Raw genomic sequence first — 22,837 nt, 5'->3', positions numbered from 1 at the left:
CGCAAAAAATACTTGTTTCTTTAATAGTAAAGGATCCTCTAAATACCAATTATCACGACTATAACTTCTTCAGTTTTTGATTTTTGTGTCCTCATGAAAGGAATTCAACTCCTTTACACTCCCGCCCTCCAAGATGGTTCCCCCCCCAAAACGTGTTTTTCTTTGTTTTTAAAGGAGATCGAAATACCAATTTTTACGTCTGTAACAACTTTAGTTTTTATTAGATGTATGTATTCTCATACAATTAAGTCAATTAATTTTTCAATTCTTTCACCCCCCCTCCCCCAACCCTGCATTGGATTTTCCAAGAATACGTGTTTCTTTACTTTTAAAGCAGATTGCAAATATCAAATTTCACGTCTGTAACATCTTCATTTTTGAGATATCAGTAGCCTAATTAAAAGAATTCAACACCATTTTCAGTCACTTTAACCCCCCTCCACCCAAGTGGTATTTCCGAAAACTAAAAATACACGTTTCTTTATGTTTAATAGAGATAAAAAAATATCATTTTTCACTTCTGTAACATGTTAAGTGTTTTTTAGATATACTGTAAAAATTCTCATTTTAAAATTTCACCCCTTTTGAGTTCCCCTTAAATGGAGTTTCCAAAAACAAATCACCTCTGTTTCTTTACATTTACAGGAGATTCCCAACACCCACTTCTTACGTCTGTAACATTTTACGTTTCCAAGATAATCTGTAGATATAGTCTTTCAAAAAATTCACCCCAATTTGTCACTCCTGTTTAACCGCCATTAGTTGGATTTTCCAAAAACTAAAAAACGCGTTTCTTTATTTTTAAAGGAGATCCCATATACAAGTTTTCAGTTCTGTAATATCCTTCGTTTCTGAGATATATGTATCCTCATTAAAGGCATTCAACCCATTTTTCACCCGTGGATGATGTTATTCTCTATAGAGTGATAAATAAGCAACTGCAACGTGACCTCGAAAATGTTGTGAGATGGACAGCAGGCAATGGTATGTTGATAAATGGGGTTAAAAGTCAGATTGCGAGTTTCACAAATAGGAAAAGTCCTCTCAGTTTTAATTACTGTGTTGATGGGGTGAAAGTTCCTTTTGGGGATCATTGTAAGTATCTAGGTGTTAATATAAGGAATGATCTTCATTGGGGTAATCACATAAATGGGATTGTAAATAAAGGGTACAGATCTCTGCACATGGTTGAGGGTGTTTAGGGGTTGTAGTAAGGATGTAAAGGAGAGTGCATATAAGTCTCTGGTAAGACCCCAACTAGAATATGGTTCCAGTGTATGGGACCCTCACCAGGATTACCTGATTCAAGAACTGGAAAAATTCCAAAGAAATGCAGCTCGATTTGTTCTGGGTGATTTCCGACAAAAGAGTAGCGTTACAAAAATGTTGCAATGTTTGGGTTGGGAAGAATTGAGAGAAAGAAGAAGAGCTGCTCGACTAAGTGGTATGTTCCGAGCTGTCAGCGGAGAGATGGCGTGGAATGACATTAGTAGACGAATAAGTTTGAATGGCGTTTATAAAAGTAGGAAAGATCACAATATGAAAATAAAGTTGGAATTCAAGAGGACAAACTGGCGCAAATATTCATTTATAGGAAGGGGAGTTAGGGATTGGAATAACTTACCAAGGGAGATGTTCAATAAATTTCCAATTTCTTTGAAATCATTTAGGAAAATGCTAGGGAAGCAACAGATAGGGAATCTGCCACCTGGGCGACTGCCCTAAATGCCGATCTGTATTGATTGATTGATAGAAACACACTTAGAGGAAGAACAATATGGCTTTAGACCAAATGGAACAACAATAGACTTGATATTTACAGTGCGAACGATAATGGAAAAACATCTGGAAAGGAACAACGAAATCAACTTTGTATTTTTGGAATTGGAAAAAGTTTATGATATATTTAAGAGAAAACATGTATGGGATTGCCTACGGAAAAGGAATGTACCAAAATCATTAATTAACAAGATAAAAATGTATCATGAGAGTAAAGGCAGTGTACAAGTGGGGAGTGGTGACTCTGAAACATTTTATACAAAAAAAGGTCTCAAGCAAGGAAATGCACTGTCACCATTATTGTTTATTATATTGATGGATGAAATTAAAAAATGTGTGAAACAGAGTACTGTATCAGTAATGATGAAGTGAATGCTTTGGTATTTGTAGATGATGTGGTGATTTGGGGAAAGGGAAGAAAGGAAGTACAAAGGAGACTGGACATTTGGAATGAAAATCTGAAGGAGTTTGGAATGGTAATTAGTAAAAATAAAACTGTAGTCATGCACTGTGGAAAAGCGAAAAAGAGAAGCCAAGTGAACATAGATGGAGAACGTTTAGAGAATGTAGAACAGTTTACTTATCTGGGTAGCATTATTAATGGAAGTAATTAAATCAACCCTGAAATTAATAAGACTAAGTAAAAGTACAACATTTTATCATCAAGTCAGAGAGCTTTTATGGAATGACAAGGTATCCAAGAGAACGAAATTAACATTATATAAAGAGTATTTCATATCAATTGTAACATACGGACTAAAAATGCTGGTATCTAATAAGAGACAAGATAGTAATATCCAAGCAGTAGAAATGAAATTTTTAAGAACATCGGTTAAAAAGACAAGAAGAGATAGAATCCAAAATATTAAAATCAGAGAAGAGCTAAATATAGAACCGTTAGTACGGAACGTACAGAAAGCAAGACTGAGATGGTTTGGACATGTGAAGAGAATGGAAAAGGAATGAGTAGCAAGAAGAGAATTGGAAAGAGACATTAAGGGAAAGAGACCAGTTGGAAGACCGAGAAGAAGGTGGACGGATCAGATTTGGAAGGACATTGGAGAAACTGGATTTTATGTGGCGGAAGTAATGGAGCAGGAAAAGTAGAAGAACAGAAAGGAGTGGAGGAGGCTTGGTAACCACATCTGGTCTGACTTGTGGAGCATATGCGCTTGATGGCAATGAAGCATCTGCCCCTGCTGTCTAGCGAAAGTTTAATAGCCATCATGAAAACCTACAACCGGTTTTCCAGTCATTGACCGGGTCAGGGATGTAATGAATGAAGCAGATATAGGCTGTTAGTATGGTGGGGTGGTCACTCCCAAAGTGATTATTAATGAATGATAGATGCTATGAAATGATAATGGAGAGTGTTGCTGAAATGAAAGTTGACAGGGAAAACCGGAGTACCCGGAGAAAAACCTGTCCCACCTCCGCTTTGTCCAGCATAAATCTCACATGAAGTTACCGGGATTTGAACCACGGTATCCAGCGGTGAGAGGCCGATGCGCTGCCGTCTGAGCCACGGAGGCTACTAACAGCCATCATATGATTGCTAATTCAATGTACTTGGATCAGTTTTCTGACTAGGTGATTAGGTAGTATGATACAGACACCATTATGAGTGCTGGTCACCACTGTAGAAAAGTCTGAAGCCACAACTGATGTTTCTTGCCTTGTCTCTTATCCAATTCATCCCCTGGGTGCATGCAATATATATATATTCTACATATATTGAGAACCGCTCTTGTTCTCTTCTGAATGGCATTATGTTTGCAAAGTCTAGGAGTCTTTCATTTTCATGTCTTTCATGGCCCTTCCTTTTCAAATGCTGATACCTTCAGTCATCAGAAGGGCCTCTACCATTAACATTATGATTAGCATCAAGGAAGGATGAAGACATCCATGGCTGCCCTCAAATGGTTTCTCATCTCAATGAAATAAAATATTCTCAGTAAATTTGGGCTATAGCCCCAAAAATCCACTATTCTGAGCCTATATCCATACATACAAAAGTATGTCAAGATTGTGGCCTGTTACCCTTCCTGTTCATTACTGTATTGTAATTGATGTGGCAGTGCAAAATATGCCTATCTAAAACATGACATGCAATGGGGTTATAGAGGGTGTGGTGGTGGTGATTATTGTTTTAAGAGGAAGTACAGCTAGGCAACCATCTTCTATATAACACTAATCAGAGAGAAAAGTGGAAGGGACTTCAAAAATGAAGGTATCAGCCAAAGGAAGACAAGGGCCACGAAGGGCGTGGAAATGAAAGACTCCCTACGCCTCGGAAACCTAATACCGTCGGGGTCAGAATAAAAGAACAAGAGTTGACCAAGGGATGTTGAATAGGATAGATGAAAGTGAGGAGCCTGACACAAGTAAGTGGAAGCAATGCCAGGACTCAGCTAAGGGCCCCATGGTCACCAACCCATGCTCCCAAGTTGAGAGCCCCTGCGGTCTCTTTTAGTCGCCACTTATGACAGGCAGGGGATACCGTGGAACCCACGGGTGGAACGAAGGCGGTAGAGGCAGAGGGCATACAGTAATTTAAGACTGTGCACTTCTGCTCACAGGCTGCGGGAATCCCCAAGCGAGCGCCATATGGCTTGTGTCAAGCTTGGTGTGATAGGAAGTCTTTCAGCTGTCGCGGCAGTTCGCTGGTGACTACTGGACTTATAAGGTGCGTTGTGAGGTTATTATCACAATGGTTAAGTATATTACACCAGAGAAAATATTTTTGTTCGAAAGTTATTTGCACAAGAAGAAGAAACCAGTTAAAAGGTGCCTTTGAAAATTCCATAGGCAGTTTCCTGTTTTTACAATACCATCAAAACGTTATGTCCAACAATTCATTCACAAGTGACATAGTACTGGTTCCGTAAGCTATAAGAAAGAAAAAGAAAAAAACCAGCGAAGGAGACCACCTCTCACATATGGGAGGTTAGAATTAGTTCTGTATAGTTCGAGGTCCACCCAGCCTACACGAGAACAAATGAGGAGTTATCTGACAGTCTTCAAAACTAGGAAAAAATCTCTTGACCTGGCTGGGAATTGTAACCAGGGCCTCGAGTAAGAGGCAGCCTCGCTAGCTCTGGACCACAGGCCAGTTCATTAAATTCATTTTGCCCGAGCCACGGAACCGTTCTGTTCTTTGTCTTGGTGGACCAAATGCTGGACCACGGAATTTAATGGTCTTATAGGTAAGAAATTTCTCATGATATGAAGTGACACTCTGTTTCCTCCAAAATAATCCCAGCCCCAATGCAGTTTCAATCCAAGAAATATGCAGGGGTCAAGGGGTTAAACCCAACCAACAGTTCATTTGAAGACAAAAGGTTCTTTTCTCCTATCTTTCTGCTTCATTGATGCTAATAAGAGGGGATATTAAAACAGTCATTACATGTGCTATGACATTGAAGTAGAAACAGATGTTAGACAAGGTTAAATCCTTTCTCCAATCCTCTTTAATGTATTCTCTGAAGTTATTTGTCAAATCTCCCCTGATGATGTTAATAAAGAAAATCAACAAGAACCAAATGAAAACCATCCGCTTTGCAGAAGATGTTATCCACTATGCAGATGACACTGTGATATTTGCTGACAATTTACAAGACCTTCAGTTACTTTTCAGCAGCACTAAGTAAGCAAGGAGTTTTGAATTAAAATAAATATTCAAAAAAGAAAATTGATGGTAATCAGCGAGCAGAAAATCACCAACTCTGGATGGAAACAGCATCAAAAGCTTGTCACATTTTAAGTATCTAAGTCTGGATATAGAAATGAAAACAACTTTTATGAAACCGTGACCTCCGATTCAAAACTCTTTGCGGTGTCGTGAAGTGTTATATGATACCAGTGCTACTTTATGGTGTCGAAGATTGGCCCTAAAGGCTTCATCAGTGAACTGACTGCTGGCTTTTGAGATGTGGATTTATCATAGATAGGGGTAGTGATTTTCCACATTAGCAGTATTATGCAATGTTTCTTAAATTGTATACTGGTACTTTATATTTTCATTTTTCACAACCTGGAAACAGCTTTTTCATATGTTTTGAAAATGCAATAAAATGCAAAATTTACTCAGATGCAAAATTATACTAAAATGTGACATAAATGCAAAACAGAAAATTTTCCAAATAAAACAAAGAATGTATCTCATTCTTCTTCTGTGGAAACTTAAATCAAGGGGTTTGTTTTCCCTTGGATTGCCTACAAAATAATATTGTTGGCTGTTAAGCTCAAATACTCCAGAGTATGCCCAAGTGGCTCTGCAATGTATTTGGAGTCCTACCAAGATTTTGCAGTCTGAAATATATTTTAATAATTACAATTTAATTGTAAGTGAAAGGGCAACACGAATGACAGAACAAAATGAACAAGTATGTTCTATGATTTCCTTCAAAATTGTCACCGACTTATGAACATGACTGAAGTTAATAATTATTATTACATATTTTTTATCTTTCTCAAATAAATTGAAAATTACTCCTCAGGACAAAGTATACAGTAAAAGCAAGAGATAATTTAAAAGTAATTGTCAGAAGGTGATTATATAATAATTACTTAGAGCCTTATACCAGTACAGTTTTTTTTTAATGACAGCATATACAAGTTTGTTACAAACTGTGCGAGAAATGGTTTTTCAAATGGTGGTGGTGATTAATTTTTCATGAGGAAATACAACTGGGCAACCTTCTTCTATTAACACTAATCAGATGGAGAATTGAAAGAGGTCCTACACTTTGAAAAAAGGAAGATATTGACAAAGAAAGGCAAGGGCCATGATGGGCATGAAAATGAAAGACTCCCCAGGCTTCGCTAACCTAAAAATCGGGGTCTGAAAAGAACAAAAGTTGACCAGCGGAGGTGGGACAGGAAAGATGAAAACAAGGATCCTGACACAAGGTAGTGGCATCAAAGCCAGACTCACCTAGGGAAACCATTGTCTCCAAACCACACTTTAAAGTTCAGAGTCCATGGTCCTCCTTTCATTCGCCACTTATGACAGGCAGGGCATACTGTAGATATATTCTCCCGCCTCCACCCACAATGGGGGTTCTTCAGAATTTTGACGGAATATTTCAAAGCAGTCGCTGCAACTTCTCTTCCTAATCCAGGTTACAGGTCTTGCAGAACTTGACAACAAGGAGAGGAATAGTCCCTGTAGTACCAACCATTAATCCAGTGACATTAATATCATGCAACTGGTACTCTTGTTGATAGAATGAGATGGTTGGTTCATATGTTGCCTTACATAGCAGTTGAGGCTTTCACGTCCAGCATTATAGATCATGTTTCTATTTTCCGGGCTTGTAGTTTGTGGTCCAGAAGCAATGGTCCTGGCGTATCACCGAAGACTGTGTTTGGCATTTTCAAGATTTCTGCCTGACTTCGCTGGCTGCAAATCTCACAGTGGAATGGGGTTGTGTTGCAATTTCACCTCATTATATAATGCAGACTGTGGTCCGCCACGGTGGAGCGCGGTTGCTGATTGTCTATTCTTTGGCCAATTATAGTACAGGCTACGGTGCACTGCTCGCCTATTGGTCTGCCATGCGGGAGGGGCAGTCGCTGATTGGCTGTTCTTCGGCCAATGACTGAAGCACTACGGAGCCCGACATTGGTCGAGCTGCCTTGGCAGAGACAAGCAACTGATCACCCATTGCTTTTTCTGGCCTGCTGTGGTCATCGTACCCTCTAAGGTTTAATGCTTTCAGGACTGGAAACCAGACTTTGTTGACCCATTCAGATTTCTCCTTATGGTTGAAGCTGTTGGTGTGCTTCAGGATTTCAGTAGCCTCCCTTTGCAGCCAGCTTGATAAGATACAGTAATTGACAATCCCGTATAATCCCATAACCCGCACCCTAAATTTTAAAGGACAAAATTTTTTTTTTAAATTTCACTCTAATTTATTTACAGTATTTGTTACAGAACAAGAATATCATTTCACTATGTAAGTTTCATGAATCTTAATTAGTTTCAGACAGTTTTTAAGGGTCCTTGAAGTAGTACCCAATAAATTATGTAAAACACACACAGAAAAAGTTATCAGTCACAGAACGATAGTCAACACTTCATTCATCATCAGAAGTACCAACTTCAGAGCTTTCACTATCACTTTGACCATCACTTTACCAAACAACGTCATCTTCGCTGCCATCCATAGCATTAGAAATACTGCACTTCTGGAAACTTTTTCGGACGAAGTCACCAGAGATATGATCCCACGCCATCTTTACCCACGAACAAAGCAGCTGAACTTCTGGGCATTTAATGTGGCCAGTTGGCATCAATGCATGATTGTCAGCCACCAACCACTCAGTATACAGGTGTTTCAAGGCTGCTTTGAACGGACGGTTTACACAGACATGCAATGGCTGTAACATAAATGTCAATCCGCCTGGAACCGAGCTCAGTAGCTGCAGTCGCTTAAGTGCGGAAAGTATCCAGTATTCGGGAGATTGTGGGTTCGAACCCCACTGTCGAGTGCCCTGAAGATGGTTTTCCGTGGTTTCCCATTTTCACACCAGGCAAATGCTGGGGCCGTACTTTAATTAAGGCCACGGCCACTTCCTTCCCACTCCTAGCCCCTTCCTGCCTCATCGTCGCCATAAGACCTATCTGTGTCGGTGCGACATAAAGCAAATAACAAAAAAAAAAAATTGAATGATTGCTAGATTGGTCTTTTAGTCCTTGGTTTGCTTCTTCACGGCTTCTGTTGTGTGACCCCCATAGCTGTCCATAATAAGCAAGTTTTTCCGTCCAAGCAGTGCAATAGGGCGACGTTGCCAAACACATTCCATCCAATCTTCCACTATTGGACTGTCCATCCAACCAGGGTCCTGAGTTCTGACAATAACACCAGCAAGTAGATTTTATTTCGGATGCGTCTTTCTCTTCAAGACAACATACGGTGGAAGTTTAGTTCCATCAGCAAGTATATGTAACATTACTGTACACCTCTGTTTTCCATTACCACCCATTCTGATGATAACAGTTTTTGATCCCTTAACACTCACAGTACTGTCCAATGGCATTTCAAAATAGACGGGTGTCGTATCTGCATTTCCAGTTTGGGAAAGTAGATACGAATTTTTCTTTCGCTACCGAATTATATGACGCTGGAAGGAAAACGGTTTCCCTTCACAGGCTGTAGGAACATGCTGTTTAATTATGGTCTGTCTGTCTGTTAGGTCATCAGCCTAGAGGCTGGTTGGATCCTCAAATAGCACCACCAAAGGTTATGCGGTTATAAGGAAACCCCAAAAACCAATGGCAGCACCAAAATGAGGCGTACTAGGCAAGATGAGGAGTGAGGTAGTTTGCCATTGCTTTGGTATGCCTTCTAATGCTTAGTCCATTCCTCTTATAGCAATCTCTGATCTACCTTCATCTTGCTTTAAACTCTGGCGTATTAAGTTCTTTTGCTATTTCTAATGCTTTCAATTGGCACATTTCGGTAGACACAGGGTGTCCCAATTCCTGCCTTTCTGTTACGTATTTGTACAATTGTACAGAATCCTTTCAATTTCAGGAAACTGTGCACTCTGCCCGCAGAAAGCTCTACGATCACCACTACTGTTTAAAATAAAATCTTTCTTCTTTCTCCAATCTCAAATACAATATTCATCTATATCGTATTTCCTACTGGCAGCATGATTTCCAATAATTTCAGTTTCCTTTATAATTTTCAATTTTTCATTTGCAGTAACAGACCACAAACGTTTTGTTTCATGTTTACTCTAAGAACGTGACACTGTAGAGTGACTGCTTCCGAGCGCTTATGGTAAAAGAAAAATGAAAGTGTATTTGGGGTTGGGGGAGCGCACACTGAGAAGCTTGGTTGCCAAGTCACGGCAACCATGAGTGTGCCGATGTTTGGTTTTAGGGTTGTTACCTACTTAGAAATAATTTTACTGAGCTTATATACTATAAACTTTTAGGAAAGTTTTACACACATTTATATCATAGAACAAATCTCCATTATCACATGAAATACATAAGAGAGGACAATACAGTACACACATGTCCACTTGTTATTTTCAAACAAACACTCCCGGAAGACGTGGTTGAATCAACCCTTAAAACTAAAATACACTAATAAAAAACATAACATTCCCTAAGACGCGTAAAGTATCGCGCCGTGAAATGAAAGGCTTGAATAAGACCCGCACCGAATTTTTAGAAGCAACAATTTTGAGAAAAATAAGTGTGGGTGGTATTCGGGATTATACGGTACTTTGGTGTTGCTGTACTGTATGTTGTGGCCTGCTAGCAGCGAGTGTTCAGTGACTGATGATCTTTCTGCTTGTCCCAGGCGGCTGTGTCTGTCGTGCTCCTTCAGTTGGGTGACGATGCTGCGTTTCGTCGTTTCCATGTACACCTGGCTGCAGTTGAATGTAATCTTGTAAACACCTGCTGTGGAGAGAGGATGATGCTTGGTTTTTTAGCAGACCTTAGTAGTAGTTCCTGGATTTTCTTCGTTGGTCTATATACAGTTTTTACCCCATGGGACTTCAGTAGCCTTCCATCAGTTGTCTTCTCAATATACGGCAGAAAGGCTTCAGCCGCCGGCCGCTCCACTTCTTTCTCCCTAGTTGTTGGACGTCTGGGTTGGAGTGCTTGCTGGATATCTTTATGGCTGTACCCATTAGCACATACGGCCATATTGAGGTGGCTGAGCTCCTTGTTTAACTCTTTCACTCTGGTCGACTGCTCTAGCAGTCGGGGGGGAAGCTGTGCCGCGCATCCAGTGGACTGCTGTAGCAGTCGTACCGGAGCTGTGCCTCATAGCCGGTCGACTGCTGTAGACGTTGCGTGTCATTGCCTGTTTTCCGTTTCGCTGCAATAGACTGCTGGGGAAGTTCAGCCTTGGAGGTCTCTTGTGGCAGACTTGGGAGTCTATAGTTACGGTTATGATCACCATATAACAGGAGTAGCCAGTTCGAAGACGATAGCAATGTGTCCGGTATGCTGCTCACTTCACATCTAGTTGCTCCCCTGTGCTGTTGTGCTTGTGCTTCTCGATTTAGCTTTCAATTGCTTTTAAATAGTGAAAGACCTGATGACTGAGGGAAGATATACTGTGGAAGAAGCTCTTGCCCTCAGATTGGGTAGTGACTTTGAAGAAGATGATGATGATGATAGTGATTTATCATCTGATTCTGGTGGTGGAACGACTGCAATCACACCTTGTACTTCAGGCACGTTTTCTACTTCAGTTACCGCTTCATCATCTAAAAGGTCTGCCTACTTTGATGATTCAACTGAAGATGAAGATAGTGGGGATGAAGACCAGGTGCCTGAACCACTGAGCAGAAAACTAAATTGGAAAAATGAGAACCTGAATCCGAAGAAACATAATTTTGATGCAGCTAATTCCGGACTGAAAAGTTCTGTGGACGATGCTAGCGTGTTAAATTTCTTTCAACTGTTTTTTTTTAATGCAAGTATCATAACTCTTCTGTGCGAGGAGATTAATACATACTTTTCTCAGGAGGTGGTTGCAGGTGGAGTTGCGCATTAAAAATAAAATACATTTAACCTCTTCCTGTTCTCTCCTCACATCACGAGCTGTATGCAGACGGGAGAGCAGTGTGAGAAAAGTAGCCTATCCCGTACAGCGGGCTTGGTGAGCCACTCCCTGCTCACATCCAGAGGGTCACGCTACTAAGCTCGCTATGCTGGAGTGAAAGGGTTAAGTGCTGTGGTTAACAAATTCTTCTTGCACGATTAGCTAGCATTTTTATCACTCCGTATTTTTGTCATGGGTGGTGGTTGGACGTCTTCTGCAGATAGCGGTCTGTTTAGTTTGGCTTGCGGTACACTGTATATTCCAAAATTGTTCTAGCATACACATTTGAATTGACTTACCGCTTACTGCACACTATACTTTTATTTTAATTGGCTGTCTTCATTACCAGAACATTGAGAAATGGGAGTTTCCTTCTCACTCTGTCTCCATAGTGAACTGGATATTGCAATAAGCAATAGCAATAAGGCAGTTATTTTCTTTACAGATGGAAAAGCAATCTTGAAAGTTGCAAGACTTACGTACATGGAACCAAGGCCTCGAGTGAAAATTCATACGTTCTTTGAAAACCTTACCTCTGGTATAGACAAGAACTACTGTAGCATTTTTTTGTTTCCTCCCAGGGTAAGTAAATTTCTAGGCTGTGTCTCTAAATAGACCACATTAATTTTTAGTTGATATTCATCTCTGTGGGGGATGTGATTAGGTCAGTAGCTTAGCGGCTGACTTCATACCGGAGGGGCTGAGGTTCTAATCCTGGTCGGTTCTGGGCTGAGATTTTCAAAATCATGTGGTGTCAGGAAGGACATGCAAACTTCAACCCCAGCCAAAACAAAAATGAGCCTAAGTGGCTCCAGCAAACCCTGAAATAACTGGGAAGAGCATGATGAGAATGATAGAGATTCAATTGTATATTTCATTTTGGTAACTTATGGATGTAAATATTTTTTTTTTTAGCATTCTCAGAATTTCAGCTTGGTCCTCAGGGTTATATTTGCATAACGACTTGGAAGAAGTCTCAGTATTAAAATCATGGATTGTAAAGAACCTTTGTAATTTGTAATTCCTATGTTTACCTAGATGTTCAGGGTGGGTGAAAATTCCCTTTTTACTAGCCTGTAATAAAAATTACTGTGCAGAAATTTAAAAATTATTTTATGCAGTCCCTTAACACAGTAACTGACAACAATGTTCTTGAGTCAAAACCAGCAATGTTCTTGAATTAAAACCAGCTTTCATTATGTTTACTAAAAACAGCTTTGGCAAATCAATCTGTCCATTCTACTGGACCAATTTGCTTCATTTTGTTTTATTCTCTTCGGAATTACCTGCCTGTGAATCTTGAGACATTGATACATCTCTAAGTTCAGCCAACTTTGAGTAATCATAAAATCAACTCATTAAATGATCACTTCCATAACTGCAGGCAACAGCTTACTCTAGCCCGCAATTCGTTCTGTACTTAGCAGGTTGCTAAGCTACTAACACTTTCATTAATATTCTGGTATATGATTTTCATCCTTAATAATGTCATTGCATGCAGCCATGTTTGATTACTAGCTGCCAAGCCAGAGAGTATACACTTCCCCTGATCACGTAAGAATACTATTCCCTGCTAGATACTCCCTAGCTGCACTAGAAAGAATGAAGGCCTTGTATCTTAGAAAAGTTCTCTGCCTGGTAAAAGAAACTCTCCTTCGAAACTAACTTATTAGCTCACAAGACAATAGAACTGCGATTAAAAATACCATTCCCTTCTACGACACAATACCAAGCTTTACATCAAGAACTCAGGATAGAAGCGAATATATGGATAGATTTTTACCAAACAGACAGCATGATGTTTTCAGCAAAACAATATGACTACGACAGGCATATCAAGGTGAGTTATCTGACCTACGGTATTTATAACCAATGCTGCAGAGCAGCACGGGGTCCTGTAGTTATTCATTATTTCATTGAAAATGAAATGAAAACCTACAACCTGTTTTCCAGTCTTTGACCGGGTCAGGGATGAAATGAATGAATCAGCGGCTGTTATTACGATGGGGTCGCCACTCCCAAAGTGATTTAAATTAATGAGTGATAGATGCTATGAAATGAGAATGGAGAGTGTTGCTGCAATGAAAGATGACAGGGAAAACCGGAGTACCCGGAGAAAAACCTGTCCCACCTCCGCTTTGTCCAGCACAAATCTCACATGGAGTGACTGGGATTTGAACCACAGTATCCAGCGGTGAGAGGCCGACGCGCTGCCATCTGAGCCACGGAGGCTCCTTATTATTTCATTATTTCCTCTTAATTTAGTCTGGAGAGTGATATGATGGTGGATACAAGTGATTTCAGTGCAGAGAAGCGTTTGCTGACTTGCATGTGGGTTTGTGAACGTCCAGTGACGCATAAGACAATGGAAGACGTTACGAGAGACTTTGCTGTACATTTTGGGAAACTGTTGCCAGTGCAGCATTATTGGTATGGGAAAAGAAGGCCTTTGCAATGGGAAGTATTCATGTCGCACCACATAGCAGGAGACCAAGCACTCACACTGAGACTTGTATTTCTGTGGTAGAATCAATTGAATGATCACTGGTATAGTCAACTTGTAACTGTTCTGCTGCAGAGTTAGGCATCCCACGATCAACTATACCGGACCACATGTGGTAGGACTTATGCTTTGATGTTTTAGGCACATTTTGTTCCAAGTGTCCACAGACAGCTGAATAAAAATTGCCCCATTGCCACGGCACCTACGAAGCCTGGACCTCACCTCACCAGACTGAGATTTTATTAACGAAGAGGTGCATAAACAGCTATATGTGAATAATAATCAGTTGGAAGACGGTGTTCGCTTAGCATTTCAATCAATCAATCAATCAGTCAATCAATACTGATCTGCATTTAGGGCAGTCGCCCAGGTGGCAGATTCCCTATCTGTTGTTTTCCTAGCCTTTTCCTAAATGATTTCAAAGAAATTGGACATTTATTGAACATCTCCCTATCACACCTGTTGTGCTGCAGTGGTTGCACAAAAGAACGTGGGGACGTAACTTTTACATCGAACCTGGGGGGATGTACACAGACATTGTAGATCCATAAAATTATTTTTCTGCACCTAATTATATATAGTCGGTCTAGAAAGCCAGGAATAATGGCTAAGAGGTTTGCTGGCCACACGACACCTCGTAATCTGTAGGCCTTCGGGCTGAGCAGTGGTCGCTTGGTAGGCCAAGGCCCTTCAAGGGCTGTAGTGCCATGGGGTTTGGTTTATTAATATTATATATAGTGTAAAGGGACTTTCACCCACCCTGCTGTGCTGCACTGCATGCACAAAAGAACGTGGGGATGCATAAACTTTTGCATCGAACATGGAGGGATATACAGACACTGTAGATCCATAAAATGATTTTTCTGCACCTAATTATACATAGTGTAAAGGAACTTTAGCCCACACTGTATATTTCCATGCTTTGTACCATATATGGTTGTTCTGTATTTGTATGTTTGCCTAATATAGTTATAGTGGTTATAGTGGTTCCGTAGTATGTGGACTTATTATTATTGAATGTGCAGTTATATACATTCAGAGGACAAAAGTCTTGGATATTGGTATCGTAATAAGTATACACCACCATTTGATGGCTGGTGAATGCACAGAAGTGTCTCAGTTGGAATTTTGTGTAGTGATGATACACACATGGAAGACATTACCGTCCACCACAGATAGTGCGGTTGTGACTGATGACTGCTGAATAATTGAAGTGATGAGTGCAATAACCACTTAAGTTGACTTAAATCATTTTTCCGGCAAATGCATTTTTGTAATCCTCAATATGTTCTTCGCCTATCCTCCAAATATTGTTTCGTTATCTCAATGCTAGATGGCAGGAGCTTGCATTATATACAGCTATGCAGCAAGTAATTTCTCCGGCGAACAGCTTCGACGTAGCAGTATCACATATGCGTGGAAATCAGTGAGTGTTGCCTTGTGACTGTTGTGTGTGGTTTTGTTAGTTTTATTCTGTAAAAATGTGTGATCAGGAGGCAGATGAGAAGTTGAATGAAGGAACAATGCAGAATAAGGGAAAGAAGAGATTAATTCAACGAGACTCTTGGATACGCATGCACAACAAAGCCAAAAGGAATCGTGGTGACAGCTGTGTGAGTACTAGTGGCAAGAATGTTTCCAAGAAAGTATGGCTTAGTACCTGGAGTATCAGAGTACATGATTGGCTTACATGGTACAGGTCTTTCTGTTTGATGTACATGTGCATCTGGATGTGGGATGATGATGATGATGATGATGATGATTTAGGGTGAGGATGTAACCCAATATCAGCACACAGCGTACTCCTCTTGAGTAATACCAAGAGGTCTGCTCAAGGCTAAACATCGCCATCCAAGGGTCAAATTACCATAAACAGTGTCATATGGCCTCGCTTCATATAAACACTGTGGAGAGGTTTGGAAGTGAATCCAGGCTATTCACATGCAATCTAGTGATTAGAAATTGTATACCATCACCTCTTCTACCCTGCTGGCTAATATTGCGATAGTGAAATTTTTTTCCGCCAAAGGCACTCAAACCACTTGACGCCTTAAAGATCATGGCCACCAGTGGGCTAGTCGTTATGGTGCACCACCATGCTTGAAGGGAAAATGGAAGTAAAAAGAGGACGACCAAGAACAGATTTCTTGGACGACATTAAAAGACAACACTCATACTACCAATTCAAGCAGTTGGCTCAGGGGAGAAAGCCCTTGGAAGAGAATAATGCTATCCATCAACCATAAGGTTGAGGTGAAGACAGATGTTTGGAATGGTACACCATGATAGTACTCAAGATAGGGAGAAGAATCATTAGAATGTCCATCAACAAATCATACCAAAAAGATGGACACTGGAGAGTAGCTTCTAATGAAACAGTCTACAAGGAAATAGAACCAATAACAAGCACAATCAGGAAGAAACACATTTCATTTTTTGGACATCTAATCAGGACACCAGAGAACAGGATCATCAGGAGAATAATAGAAAAATTATGGAATAGCAAGTGTAACATTAAGTGGATTACAGAAATCAAGGAAGATTTGGATGAACTACAAATTACAGTGGAAGACCTAAGAAACAAAACCAACAAAATCAGGAAACTCACAGACAGGCAAACCAGACTGCAAACCAGAATCATCAAACAGACAATAGGAAGGGTGATTTCCGATGAAGAATGAAGGATAAGATCAGAGAGAATGAAGAAGTACTGAGCTGACAGGAAACTGAAAAATTCTTTGTATAAAGTTGGCTAGAGTGGTCCTATTTAAAAATGAAATAATTATCTGTTGTATATAAGGGTTTCAAGATTTAAAGGTGGTAACTGCCCTTTTTCATGAATTTGGGTTATATTCACCAGGTGACTGCTGTCAATCAGGTTTACATTGATAAGTCAAAGTAATTGAAATTTGCTTCAGTAGATCCTGGTAATTGCCCCATGTATTGTGGCAGCTACTAATTGTTTGAATTAAAACTTGGTAAGCTACAGTAAACATGTTTTCAGCAAAATGTTCAATCATTCAAAATGTTCAATCTTACAATAAGGATAACGTCTAATCATTCAAGTACCATCAAGTCTACAACAATGAGGTGCACAGCAAAGTTAATCTGCAAAAGAAAGGGCTTTATCAGTCAACACTGCTGTCATTCAGATGAAAATAACTAATAGTGTAAAAGACCATTTGAAAGGAAAAAAAAAAGGCTGAATGATGTGTGAGAATGGATGAAGTGGATACCACTGCATTGTGCAACATTTTACAAAATTCTGAAGCTGGCAGCTGATGTAGATGAGTAGAGAGGTTCAAGGAAGAGTGAATGAGTGAACTTTGGGAACTTTTACAAACTGAAACCTACTTAAGGCACTAAATGCAAATTAATATTTGTCAAATGTACCTTTGTCTCTGTATACCAATGGTGTTTTGACCATCAAAGCAAGTGATTTAATATTACATGATTAGTATATGGTACACTGTGTCATGTAAAACATGGTAACCACCACAATTATGTAAAGAGTCATGAATATTCCTAACATCAAAATTCCTAAATGTATAACAAATGTATTTTTCTGTATATTAGGTTATGTACTTTTGTATGCTCTTTTGTTCTGAACCAGTAAACAAATTAAGAAATGTTTTTTTGTGTTTTACTAAAAATTACTTCTTTGACTCTTGCCATCTTTTATTCCTGAACCGTTTGTACTTATCTCTTATTTTTCATCAAATAAGTTCTTGGAACACTTGAAACAAACAAAAAACAAAAAGACTCATTGCTAATGAGTTCTGAGGTATCATAAAGAACAATAGATTCATTGGGTGAGTTCTGTGCAAATTACTTTTATATATGAGTTAAAATCAGAGTAGATGAGGATAAAAAAGAGCTGGGCCGAATAGTTCAGGTGGTAGAATGCTGACCTTCTGAGCTCAAGTTGTCAAGTTCAATCCTGGTTTACTCGTGTGGTATTTGAAGGTGTTCAGATATGTCAGTCTTGTATCAATAGATTTACAGGCACATAACAGAACTCATATGGGGCAAAATTCCAGCACCTCTCATCTCTAAACTCTTTAAGTAAAAGTGGTCAGTGGGTCGTAAAACAAATAACATTATCAAGATAAACAGTATCTGAAATATGTAACCACCCTCATGACTAATATCTTATAAGGAATCAGGTTGGAGAAATATTTGAAGAAATACTGTAAATGACTGTCAGATATTGGTGGGTCTAGTCTTCGTTTCATCTGCAGGCCTTCGGGCTGAGCAGCAGTCGCTTGGTAGGCCATGGCCCTTCAGGGCTGTAGTGCCATGGGGTTAGTTTTTAGTCTTTGTTTTATCTTTACTGCAGGATGGATGATGATATATGGATAACAGAGGGCCATCTGGAAGACATGTTGGTAGGAGGAAAAGACCTAGAAGTCCTACACTGAACTGAGTTATTAATTCAGAGTAAGAAGTTTTCAGGTTAATGCATTCTCAGCACAATGCCTTTAATTTTTTCAGATCAAGTGATGATGGTAGAAGTTCATTGTCCTAATTTTTAATGGTTTGTTTCAGGAAGTCAATACCAAATATCTTTTGGGTATGGTAAACAGGCAAATAAAATGGCAGCATTTTAACATGCATGGGCATCACATTAGATTGGCTCGTGGTTTATCTCAGGGTACCAAATTCTCAGCCATTCTGTGTAAATTGTACCTTACAGACATGGATTCTAAGTACCTGTCTGAGTTTAATACAGCTAATGATGTGCTACTTCGCAGTATTGATGATTACCTGTACATCACACCTGACAAAGAGCGTGCAGAAAAGTATGTATCATCAGTCACTATTTTAATATTTTATCTATTCATTAATTCATTTATTTGTATTTATATAATTGATTAATTAGCCCTTTGCTAGGCACAATATATTTGTAACATTACTAGGCAGAACTCATCTGTGAAATTTTTGTACTTTTGAATGATTTTAATAAATATGAAAGCTGATTTTGTTAATTGTTTAAATTCTCATTTACAGTCTGATGCTACACAAAGACGCTTAGTTAAAAGAAGTTAGATTTTAACTAATTTGCTTATAAATAATGCATAGTAAAAGGTAGCACATTTGTCACTTTATGTTGCATGGTTAGTTGCAATCCATCTGATAGAGTGAACACAAGATATGGCAAGAGTGGGTGCTAGATTATTTGTCAGTGTGGTATATAGTTGTAGTGCTTGTTTTCATTTTGTCATGTATTTTTCACAGTTTATTATTATTATTATTATTACACATAACTAGAACAGAGAAAGTGGGATACAAACAGAAATGGGTGCAGTCAGTCTCACAGATTTATTTTAGATAATGCTGCACACGCTAAGCTGATGAGGGATCTCATTCAACTGTCATGTCACACGCACACTGAAGTAGGCATTTTGCAGTGGAGAGGCAGACAACATTAACCATGCAATCGCAGCAGTGAGGAAACTCCGCCTTCAATCTCAGAGCTTGTAAGCGCCTAACAAAGGGTTAAAAGGAAGTATGAAATTTTGATGGTAGAAGTAAAGGTAAAATGCAGAAAAAGTTAAATGATTTTTAATAAAATTATCTTGGATGTCAAAAATATTGATAATTCTACCAGCATGATGTACTAATACATCATCATCATCATCATCATCATCAATGTCCCACTCCAGTCACCCGGGTGTGGTTAACAAGCCTCCTCCACTCCTTTCTGTCCTTCCACTTTTCCTGCTCCATTACTTCCATCACATCCAATCCAACTTCTCTAATGTCCTTCCAAATCTGATCCATCCACCTTCTTCTTGGTCTTCTAACTGGTCTCTTTCCCTTAACTTCTAATTCCAATTCCCTTCTTGCTACCCATTCCTTTCCCATTCTTTTTACATGTCCAAACCATCTCAGTCTTGCTTTCTGTATGTTCTGTACTAACAGTTCTATATTTAGCTCTTCTCTGATTTCAATATTTTGAATTCTATCTCTTATTGTCTTTTTAAACAAAGTTCTTAAAAATTTCATTTTTGCTTCTTGGATCTTGTCTCCTATTAGTTACCATCATTTCTTTTTTTGCTAGTGGTTTCACGTCGCACCGACACAGGTAGGTCTTATGGCGACGATGCGATTTGAAAGGCCTAGGAGTTGGAAGGAAGCGGCCGTGGCCTTAATTAAGGTACAGCCCCAGCATTTGCCTGGTGTGAAAATGGGAAACCATGGAAAACCATCTTCAGATCTGCCGACAGTGGGATTCGAACCCACTATCTTCCGGATGCAAGCTCACAGCCGCATGGCCAGCTCGCCCGGTACCATCATTTCTAGTCCGTATGTTACAATTGGTATGAAACACTGTTTATATAATGTTAATTTTGTTCTCATGGGTACTTTGTCATTCCATGAAAGCTCTCTGACTTGATGATAAAATGTTGTACGTTTACTTAGTCTGTTATTAATTTCAGGGTTGATTTCATTACTTTAATTTATAATGCTACCTAGATACATAGGGGCTGCCTGGCCGAGGCGGTAAAGGCGTGCTCGGTTCGTCCAGAAGGACGTGGGTCAGGAAGTCGTAAAATTTAAGAAATGAGATTTCCACTTCCAGAGGTGCATATGGCCCTGAGGTTCACTCAGCCTACACCAGAAATGAGTAGCAGGTTAGTTCCTGGGGGCAAAGGCGGCCGGGCGCAGAGCCAACCACTCTACCCCATCACGTGCCAAGGTTAACAATGGTAGAAGCTTTTACCTTTCACTCCTCCAAGGGCCTTCATGGCCTGTACGAAGGTGGCTTTGCTTTGCTTACGTAGATACATACTAATACAGATATTTCTAAAAATTTATAACCCTGTGAAGTTACATTTCTCACCTTTTTCTTTGCATGAAATAAATTTCGCCTTAAAGCCCATATTGTCGGTAGTAAAATCTTGTGAGATTCTCAATCAGAAACTCTACCTTTACAATATTGATATTTTGTTTTTATTCTTCAAGTCAACATTGATAATTATCGGGACATGTTTCGTCCGTTATTGTGGACATCTTCAGCCGATTTTACACAAGATAAATTAAAAATTTTACAAGGACATTAGAAACACATTAAGAATGAAAATATGTTTTGGGTTCTGAATGCATCAATATAAAATACATGTTGAAAGAAATGTCAAAGGGAACATTAAAATTGTAGATCCACGATAATAGCACAGCCTATTAAGCTGAAAATGTTGGTATAAATGTCAGTAGCACACAAAAGTTTCATTGAACATCTGGCTATTGGACAAATTCTTCATGTATCAGACACAAAAGATTAGTACAAATCATTTGTTCGCCCTGATGCAGGGCAATGAACAGATGGAAATTTTTATTTGAAATCCACAAGAAGGATGCCAGGTTGTGCCAAGAGTTGAAAAGGTGGGCCTAAAATGGAAATGAAAATCTATAAGTAGTCGGATGTGCCTCGAACCTTCTTGTTAATATTATAATGGTCCGCCTTATCAGTACTCACATATGTAACAATTAATTATTATTCACATACTTATTTTAGGTACATGTTTTGGGACTTTTCCAATCCCTTCATCAGCCAATTATACAATACCAACATATCAAAGAACCATTTCACTCTATATTACTACATTCCACTTAAAATATCTAAAACCCTGGCTGTGTTATTAAAATATTACATGGATTCTCATTGAAGGATTATGCTTGTCATTAAAACAGTTGTCATAGTTTAAAAGTGTGCCATACTTCTTTTAGTTCATCTATCACTTGATGTTGTTCCACTGCCCCCCTTTTTTAAAAACTCTTATGACCAGTCCAAGTAAGAGGTTCTTCCACTTACACGCTTCTGTTTATCCTATATATGTCTAAGGAGGATCCTTATTTATTTTTCTATTATTACTAATCAGCCAGGTTGCCCCTCACAATCTACAAGCAAAAATTAATAAAATGATTTATTGATATCCACTGAAACACGACGTAGTAATCTTACCTCCGCCTAGCCGCAATTATGTGTGACTGGACTGTCTATTCCTGCTGGTGGCTGCAAACTGATGTGCAGGCCCTTGCAAGCATTGTGGGAGGGGAGTAAAAAGAGGACCTGAAGATATTGTTACATTGTATGGATACTGCCATGGAGAAGAAGTACAAGTTTAAAACAAATAAATTTTAAACATATTAATGTAATGCAGTTGAATGATGTGATACAGGACACATTAGATTGGGAAATAAAGTTGTCAAGGATGCAGATCAATATTGCTGTTTGAGTAATAAAATAACTAATGATGGCAGATAAGTCCAGCCCAAGCAAGTAGGCCTCCCGTATGAAATTAAGAAGATATCTCTGAAAATGTTTGTGTGTAGCGTTGAATTCTATGGGAGCAATATCAATAATAATAACATGGCCTCAGCACTGGATGTGAAACGTGGACAGTAAATGTTTTAGAAGGAAAGAGAATAGAAGCCTTTGAAATGTGATGTTACTTGGAGAAAGTTTAACATGAGATAGATCAGATAACAAATGAAGGAATACTGAACCAAATTGGTGAGAGGAGAACAATTTGATAAAGTTTGAGCATAAGAAGAGAGAGAGACTGACAGAATGCATCTTGAGACATCCAGAATTTTTTCAGGTGGGTGTTAGGAAAATGTAGGTGGGGGAATAGCAATGGTAGTGGAAGGCAAAGATATGATTATGAGAAACCAATCTGAGTAGTTGTAGTAGTTATGTACAGATGAGATTTGCACAGAATAAGGCAGCAGGATACATCAAATTATTATATGGACTTAAGTTTCTAACAACTACTACCACCACCACCACCACCACCACCACCACCACCACTGTAATTTCACTCTCCTTTGGCTTCTCTCTCCTTTCATTTGTAATTCCATAGTTTATTTTCACATTTTTTCTCATTAATCTATTTCATCATCATCATCATCCACCTGGTGGCCATGATCATTAAGGCATCAAGTCCATATGGTCTGACATCGGGGCTAG

At 39.2% G+C, this 22,837-nt stretch overlaps 1 protein-coding gene across 1 annotated transcript in view; it reads left to right on the top strand.

Moving 5' to 3' along the window:
- LOC136874882 (telomerase reverse transcriptase) overlaps positions 1–22,837 on the top strand; it is a 105,826-nt gene that overhangs the window by 33,821 nt on the left and 49,168 nt on the right. The window contains exons 4-5 of the mRNA XM_067148580.2: positions 11,806–11,942; positions 18,412–18,665. Coding sequence (XP_067004681.2) covers positions 11,806–11,942; positions 18,412–18,665 — 391 coding nt within the window. The remainder of the gene's footprint in view (positions 1–11,805; positions 11,943–18,411; positions 18,666–22,837) is intronic.

This window comes from Anabrus simplex, chromosome 5 (genome assembly GCF_040414725.1).
Source record: "Anabrus simplex isolate iqAnaSimp1 chromosome 5, ASM4041472v1, whole genome shotgun sequence".
Classification (NCBI taxonomy): Eukaryota; Metazoa; Arthropoda; class Insecta; order Orthoptera; family Tettigoniidae; genus Anabrus; species Anabrus simplex.
The sequence above is the reverse complement of the archived record's forward strand: the minus strand, read 5'-3'. Positions and strand labels throughout refer to the sequence as shown.